This window comes from Echinops telfairi, unplaced genomic scaffold (genome assembly GCF_000313985.2).
Source record: "Echinops telfairi isolate 266 unplaced genomic scaffold, ASM31398v2 ScPeMD7_7417;HRSCAF=8455, whole genome shotgun sequence".
NCBI classification, from domain to species: domain Eukaryota; kingdom Metazoa; phylum Chordata; class Mammalia; order Afrosoricida; family Tenrecidae; genus Echinops; species Echinops telfairi.
In genome coordinates, this window is record NW_022111317.1 from 8,117,860 (window position 1) to 8,126,226 (window position 8,367).

Below are 8,367 nucleotides of genomic sequence, written 5' to 3' on the forward strand. Positions count from 1 at the left end.
GGAGTAGGATGTTGGGGGAGACTGGCTTTGTACATGGGCATACGCTTGTATGAGGGGGCTTCATATGCAGAGACATCCCACCTTGTCGTTCCCTTTTTCCGTGAACTTGGTGAACCCTCCTTGTACTTGCTGCTGAGGGTGGTGTCTGTCCTCCCCCGCGGAGGAAGAGAGTGGGTGAGGCAGGCGCTTCAGTTGCCCCAGGCTGCATCCTCGCTTCAGAAGACCATGGAAACAGGCCCACTTTGCACTCTCCCTCCGCCCCAGCTAAGAAGTTTGCCGAGATCCAGCCTAAGAAGGACGCCCCTCGGAAAGAGAAGGCGCCCCGGGAGGAGAAGCAGAAGGCCCAGGCGGAGCGGAAAGAAGAGAAGAAGGAAGAGAAGAAGGCCGCAGCTCCTGCCCCTGAGGAGGAGATGGACGAATGCGAACAGGCACTGGCTGCTGAGCCCAAGGCCAAGGACCCCTTTGCTCACCTGCCCAAAAGGTAAGGCTTGTCCAGGTGGAGACGTGCTTTCTACCAGGTGTCACCACCCTTCCTCCAACCAGGGCTGCCCGGTTTTGGGTTGTCCTCACTCAAAGAGCCCTGGTTGGTGTCGTGGGTCCTGTTAACCTCAAGAGTTGGTGGTTCAAACCCAGCAGCAGCTCCTTGGGAGAGAAGCGAGTGAAGCTCTGTGCTCTGGAAAGGTGTATGGCTGTGTACAGCCTGGCAGCAGCTCTGCCCTGCCCTGTGCGGTCCCTGTGAGTTGGAGGTGATAGTGGACATACGAAATTGTCAACGTCTGTTTTAGTCAGAGATAGAGCAATTGCTTTTAAAGTAGCCTCAAGAGTTGAGTGCGTGGTCTCAACACGAGAGGTGCTTCAAAAGGCTTGTGGGAAGAGGCACTGAAAAGAGCACGCCGCCCAGCAGTGGGGAATTGGGAATTCCCTTCCCAGCAAAGAGCCGCCGCTGGGGCAGGACCTGAGCTGGTGGTCCCTGGTGGTCTTGAGCTTGCCTGCCAGGAGGCTTTGCGAGCTGTCTCAGCGGAGGTGGTGAGCAGCCGGGAGACGGCAGGGCCAGCCCGCCAGCCCCTGGGCTGCTCCGCTCTGGTGTGGCCGTGTCCTTCAGTTGCGTTGGATTTGGACCCAAAACGTCCTGGGGACAGACAGGGTGCCTGCGGCTCGTGCAGTTCGCGGTTCCCCAAACGGAGAGTGGGACCGAACCCTGGAGGTTGCCTGCGTTCTCTTTACAGGAAGTCTAGGGGTTAGAGGATTAGAAGGGAGGTCGCAGTACTTGCCTGGCTGGGTTTTCCCTGACTCCCGTCTTTCCCCTCCCCTGGGGCTTCCAAGGTACTTCAATTTCACGCCCCTGAGCACCGTTTTCTCTGCAGGCACTCTGCCCGTGTTTTTGCCCTTGGCCGGCTCTGCCCTTCTCTCTTGCCAGCTGGTTTCCCAGCAGCTGGTCTGAAGGGCTTCCAGTGTGGGTGCCCTCAGCGTGCAGTGGTTTGGGTGTTGGAAGGAACCAGTACGAAGAGGCGCCCGCTGGGGGTGCATGGGCATACGCTGGCTGTGTTTAGGCGGGAGAATTACAAACTCGGTAGCAGCAGGTGATTAGTGACCACTTGTCTTCTGAATTTGGGGAACGCTGGGGGTGGGGGCTGGCAAGAGCCCCAAGGCATTTAATGGTGGGTGATCGGGAATGCCAGGTCTTGAGCCTTGGTAGCGTAGCCGGTTATGGGTTGGGCCCTTAACCACAAGGTCACCAGTTTGAACCTACCAGCCGCTCCTCTGGAGAAAGATGGGCTGTCTGCTCCTGGAAAGATGTACAGCCTTCAGACTGGGGGGCATTGGATGGGGGGCCCTGTGGTGTCTCTTTGAGTCAGAATTGATCCACTGGCTGTGGGTTAAAATCTCCAAAGGGTTTTTATCTGAACCTGTGGGATTTATTAGGAGGCTAGCACAGGGCAGGTCCAGAGTGAGCAGAATTTGGGGGAATGTGTCAGTGCCAGCGGTAGAACTAACCCAGGTGACGATGCCAGCTGATGTCTAGTTAGACGTTTGCGTGTTTATTGAGCAAAGAGCCCTGGCAGCACAATGGGTTGTTGGCTGGTCTGCTGTAGGTGGGAGGTTCAACTCCACCAGCTGTTCCACCAGAGAAAGGGTTGGGGCTGTGTGCTGCTTCAGGAACATGGCTTCAGAAACCCCGTGGAGCCGTGTCGCCGTCACGGGTCCATGAGGAGTCAGAATTGGCTGGTTTGGGAGGCGCTTCAGGTTCTCTGGCCTTTCCTACATTTTGCCTTAACATTTTTTTGTTCAGAGATGTTAATGCTTTAACATTTTCCCTAACATTTTTAACATTTATTGTCAGGAGGCCCTAGAATGACAGGTGAGGCCTTCAAAGCCACGCTCTGTTGGCCTTTAAATTTTAATATCTGGTCTTTTTAAGGCCTTATACCTAAACTGGTGTGAGGAGCAGCTCAGACCCCGGAGGAAAGTCCGTGCCGGCTCACAAGCACCCGAATCCCGGCGCCACTTCTGGGTGGGTGGCGTCTTAGCCGTCCGCCACTGGATGTCTGAAGTGAGCCCTGCGGGGGGGCCGGGACCCAGCGGATCGCGGACAGCCCCCTGCAGAGGGCCTCTGCGCCTGCAAGTCAGGGGAGTTGAGTGGCACATCCGCGTGACCTTTGTAGCATTATTTATACGAGTGAGTAATTGAGTCACAGGAGTGAACATTCAGGAAGCGGGGGTTTAATAGGTTCAGGCCATGTCCGTGCAGAAGATGACAGGTTTGTCTGAGCCAGGTCCCTGTTAACTGCAAAGCCGCGGTAGGACAGGAGCCTGGGTACAACAGAACCTTGTCCAAAACCACCACCAAACTCAGCTGCCACGGGCCCATTCGGACTCGCAGTGGCCCTGCTTGGGGTAGGCGGGCGGAGGTGGGGTGGGGTGGGGCGCTGTCCTGAGACTGAACTCTTAAGGAGAGACGGCCTCCTTAATCCTGTAGTTTCAAGCCTGTGACCGTGGTTCGCAGCCCAGTGCCTGACTGCTGCGCCATCAGGGCTTGTGTCGAGCCAGTGCCGACACAGAGCAGCCCTGTCAAGCAGGGTAGAGCTGCCCCTGGGAATTCCCACGCCTGGAACTTTATTGGAGTTTTATTGGAGTCGGAAGTTCCATCTTTCTCCCGAGGAGCTGCTGGTTGGTTTGAATTGCTGACCTTGGGGCTAGCAGCCCAGCTCATCACTATACACTGCTGGGGCTCAAGACATCCCATTGGAGCATTAACTTAGGGCTCCTTGGCTGCTGGCAGGAGGAGCACCTGTGGTGAGGGGTGGGCTCCCTGGGGGGGTGTTACATACGGTTCAGGGTGCTTTTGTAGCCAGCCTCAACGGCTGGGTGGAGAGGGGCTAAAGGCCATGCTGGGACTTGGCTGCTTAGACAGTTTGCACTAAAGCCAGGGTCCAGGAAGAACATCCTGTAACCAGCCCTGGAATGGTGTTCTCTCTCTGCATCTCCACTGGGGGGCAGCAGTTAGCTGTGCCCTTCCAGGAGCAGGGCCCACTTGCCCAGCATACTTGTGCTGGGGGAGGGAAGGGCTACCCATGCCTCACCCTGCTTATAACCTTCCACCCCCTCCTCCCTCCTAAGGCCACACAGCTGCCAGGCCAACGGTTGCTTCCTTCCACAGCAGTCCTGTTTCAAGCCTAAGCACCCTGGGACCCTCCCTGTGTCCCCTCCAGCAGCCCCTTGGCTGACCTCCGGTGGTTTCTCCCCTTCCCCGCAGTCCCTTCGTGCTGGACGAGTTTAAGCGCAAGTACTCCAACGAGGACACCCTCTCGGTGGCACTGCCGCATTTCTGGGAGCACTTTGACAAGGAAGGCTGGTCTCTGTGGTATGCTGAGTACCGCTTCCCCGAGGAGCTGAGCCAGACATTCATGAGCTGCAACCTCATCACTGGTGAGACGTGGTCGGGGAGGAGGGCCGAGGTGGGGGTGGCAGTGTAGGTGTGGTGGGTGAGTGATGGGTGGTCCCCAGGGCTGAGAGATGGGTTTCCTGTGCCCCTTCAGGAATGTTCCAGCGGTTGGACAAGCTGAGGAAGAATGCCTTCGCCAGCGTTATCCTCTTCGGAACCAACAACAGCAGCTCCATTTCGGGGGTTTGGGTCTTCAGAGGCCAAGAGCTTGTCTTTCCGGTGAGGGCGGCGATGGTGGAGGGTGGAGGGGTAGAGTGTGGTGTGGGTGCTGGCTGGTGGGTAAGTTCAGTTACCCTCAGTTCTAGGCTGAGGTGGGCCATAGGAGCCCACTGGGAGCCAATGGCATGTGTCTGGGCTGGAAGGGCCACTGTGTGGCTGTCTGGTGTGGTGGCTTGACCACTGTCTCCTTTGCTGGCCTCGGTTCTGTAGCTGAGTCCAGATTGGCAGGTGGACTATGAGTCATACACATGGCGGAAACTGGATCCTGGCAGTGAGGAGACAAAGACGCTGGTCCAAGAGTACTTCTCCTGGGAGGGGGCCTTCCAGCACGTGGGCAAAACCCTCAACCAGGGCAAGATCTTCAAGTGAACGGCCTGCCGGTGTCCCACCGCCTGCACCTGCCCTGTGGGGCGATGGATGGGGGGGGGTCATTAAAAGAAGCTGAGCAGTGACCCTTCCCGTGTGCGCCTCTTCTGTCCGCGTGGCTCCTTCCAAGGGGGTGGCATGGTACGGAGTTCGGTAGCTATTTCACTCCTGGGTCCAAGACCTTACCTCCCACTGCTTGGTAAACTGGAGGGGCAGCGGCAAAGGGAAGACCTTCAGGAGGCGGGTCGACACGGTTGTGTCCGTGGATTCAGACAACGCTCACGTGGATGGCCCAGGAGTGGCCAGTGCTTCCATCTGTTAGACATAGGCTTGTTAGGAGTCGGGGCCCCGAACCACAGACCTTGCCAGCCAGAGTGATGGGTGAGAACACTTTCTATACCTGCCCCGGGCTGTCACCCAGGCTCACAGTTTAAATCCTTCACAAGTGGGGAGAGCGGGCACAGATGGCTACAACAGGCACGGGGCTGTCCAGCTGGGCTGGTGTCCCTAGCTCCTCCCAGACAGGGAAGTGTGGGGCCAGAGATTTGAATGACCACAGGCTGTTGGTGTGACAGGACTGGGGACCCAGTGGGTGTCCCTCTGAAGCCCTTGCTACTTGGAAGGAGGCACAGCCCTCCTTGTCCAGTGCTTGCTTGGACCGACTGTTGCTGTTTCTCTTGGGGATGACCTCGACCCATTGCAGACATTCTTGTCCCTCTGCCAACTGTCAAGAGCATTTAGGCCGGTGGTGAAATTGGCACATGTGCAGACCATGGCCTAGGAGGCCTTTAATCTTGGTTTCCTCGCCCTTCCAGCTTGTCCAGCCACGGGAGGGGCATGTCCAGGAGGGGAAGGGGAAGGTCCTACAGAGGTCAGACCCAGAGATGGCTTACGGGTAGGGCTATAATCTGCTGGGATCCTTCACCTGGTACCTGTGCCTTTGGCCAGACGGCAGGGGTGCAGCTTAGTTCTGGCTTTGCCCTGGCTCACCAGCTGCTCATTTGGGGTCGGGTCCAAACTTGATAACCTGCCCTGCTTTGAGCATGCCGAGCTCCACCCACCAGACAAGGGTCCACAGTGCTCGGTGCTGGCTTGGGGTGTGCTGAGCCATTGCTGGAACCTCAGGAACCTGCCAGACTCCTCCCCTTCCCAGCTTTCCCACCACACCCCTTTCTGTACTGGTATAATCTTCAAGGCCTTTAATACGAGTCGCTGCAGATCTGGGCAGCAGGTCCTGTAAGGAGGCCCTGGAGTGGGGCCCAAGAGGAGAGCGGAGGGATCTGGGAGCCCACACGGCAGTGGGGGTTGGGCTTGGCAGGGACCGTCGCACCCAAACTGCCCATGAGATGGGTGGCAGGAAAGTGATTCATCCGCACATCCTGCCGCCTGTGCTCCAAGCTGTGGGGGTTTGGTGCAGAGCAAGGGTGGCCGGGCTTGTGGGCGCTGGGCTGTTAAAGGGCAAAGTCGAGGGAGGGAGGGTGGAGCCTGGAGGGGCAGTTGTGAGCCCGACAGATGCCGAGGGTGGGCAGGGAAGAGGTTAACAGCGCTAGAATCGCGCTGTGGGGCCTGCAAGCAGGGAAGCCCGTCTGGAGTTGGGACCCCGCCCTGCCCCGGGGAGGCCTGAGTCACCGCTGCAGCCTTTCCCTCCCGTGGAGCCTTGCTCCCGCGCTGGGCTCTGGGGGTTCCTGGCTCCGCCTTTCCTGGCTCCGCCCCGCTCGGCACGCGCAGCCACTTGGAGCCCATGCCTGAATGACGTCTCCCGTTGCTGGGCAGTTTTCCCGGCGTGCCTGGGAACCTCGTGTCGCCCCTGCACCTCCTCGAGCTCACGTCCTCCCATTCCACACTGCCCCCATGCCCTTCCAACAGGAAGGGATGTGTGAAGGGGGTGGGGTCAATGGTGGTAGTGGTGCAAGGGGCGTGATCCTTGAGGGAAGGGGTTGGCGATTTTCTCTGCTTGGCGCCTGCTTTAAGGATCTCCAGCAAGGCTGAAGGAAAGAGCATTGTGGGGAAGGGGGCCGGGGTGGGCTCAGAGGGTTACTGGGGTGTCAGGGTGCCAGGGTCTAAACAGTTGTGAATTCGAGGGGCCATATGAACCCAGTTTCCCTTGTAGGTAAGCCAGTACATACTGATTATACCAACTCACCCACTATCATCTGGCCGGCTGTTTATGAGCAGAAATCTTCTTTCTGTGGAGCAGCAGCTGGTGGTTTTGAACTGCTGACCTTGCTTTTAGCAGCCCAACGAGACACCCCCCACCCACCCACCACCCACCCTCTCCCCCCCACCCCCGTCCCTCCCAGCTCCTTGGTCATAAGCAGGTAATTATTTTGACTTTGTTGGTGTTTCTGCTTAAGTCACCCATTACAAAGTTAAAAGCCCTTAACAGCTCTTCAAAGAAAGACCTTGCTTGTCGTCTCTCCTTTTTCACATCCTGTTCTGAGCTGGAGCCTGCGGACAGTTGCTCTCCCTGGGTCGGACCCATCCCACCAGCTGCCCACATGCCCCAAATGTGCCACTTCTTCTTTTGAGAGGTGGGGGAAGGGCCTAGAATGAGGCCGGGAGAGACATGAAACGCTTTGGGGGCTTGGCCCCATGCTTTCTGAAATGTTTACTGGTTTTCATGGCAACCAGCACTTTGTCTCCAGAACTGAGAGCTTCCCTTCCTCATGCCTCCCATTCATTTCCCTGGGGGGTTGTGGCATGCCTGGCTCACGCCACCAGCAGGACCTGCAGGCACTGCTAACTTCTCCAGTTGACTTTGGTCCTCTAGATGAATGTCATTTTGGGGTACCTACCCCCCTCTTCTCCTACTCTCTCCTACCCACCCCACCCCTAGTTCTCTCGAGCAAAAAGATGGGCACTCCTGAAAAGTTAGTAGCGTGCCACCTGCTCTTGTCTGTCAGCTGAAATTGGGCTGGCATGGCACCCAGAGGTGGTGTCTGTTTTGCTCCAGTGGGATGTTCCTTTGCCTCAGCACCCAAAAGACGAGGGGTGGGGGGGCAAATGGAGTTGCTAAGTAGTTGTTGTGCTTGATGCCTGCAGTCTCCTGTAAGCTGGGCACCCCTTGGGCAGGTGGCGCTGACTCCGTGGTGATCCTTGGTGTCCCTTGGATCTTTTGATGTTCCTGGGCTCTGCCTTCTTGCCCGACTCCTGCTCCCACAGCCACCTTTGTGGTCCTGGCTTCTTCAGACATGGGGGTATGGGGTGCCTGCTGACCATGCCTTGTTTGCACAATGGGTGGTACATCCTGAGTGGGGGGGGGTTGTGATCGGATCTCCCATGGAATGTGCCTCCCCCTACTTCCAGCCTTTCCTCCCCCCACCCCCTGCAGCAGGAGCAGCTGTCATGTGAGGGCCTCTGCTCTGGCTCAGCCCTTTTGCAATCCTAGGGCTGGCTCTGCCAGAATGGGGGTGGTAGGATGGGCAAAGCCAGGCGGGGAATCAGGAATCATGGCCAAGGGCCCAGGCAGCCACAGGAGGGTAGGCAGGGCCGTGCAGTTGAAGACTGAAAGCAAAGAAAAAAAAGGGCCATCACAGGTCGGGAGGAAGCAGCTGAACACAGGCACTGGGGTCTGCCCTGGGAATGGGAAGGGACAGTTGTTTGTCGTGGGGCAGGGCCAGCCCCTCAGCGGGAGATCCTCCGAATGTCCACTGAGTCACAGGCAAGCCAGAGTGTGCTTTCCTGCCAGCCTTCTCCCATGTGACACCTGAGTCACCAGGTTGCCTGGGGTATTGGCTGCCCTGGGGTGCAGCGTCCACACCTTACCCTGCCCTACCCTACCTACTTCTGCCGCTAGGGCAGGGGTGAGCACCTCTGTCCCCCCGCCCCTTTCCTCTTAC

The 8,367-nt window shown here is 57.9% G+C and overlaps 1 protein-coding gene across 1 annotated transcript in view; it reads left to right on the top strand.

The window, feature by feature from the left end:
- EEF1G (eukaryotic translation elongation factor 1 gamma) overlaps positions 1–4,614 on the top strand; it is a 10,539-nt gene extending 5,925 nt beyond the window's left edge. The window contains exons 6-9 of the mRNA XM_045297202.1: positions 122–481; positions 3,755–3,927; positions 4,038–4,162; positions 4,373–4,614. Coding sequence (XP_045153137.1) covers positions 122–481; positions 3,755–3,927; positions 4,038–4,162; positions 4,373–4,531 — 817 coding nt within the window. The 3' untranslated portion in view covers positions 4,532–4,614. The remainder of the gene's footprint in view (positions 1–121; positions 482–3,754; positions 3,928–4,037; positions 4,163–4,372) is intronic.
- The last annotated feature ends 3,753 nt before the right edge of the window (positions 4,615–8,367 follow it).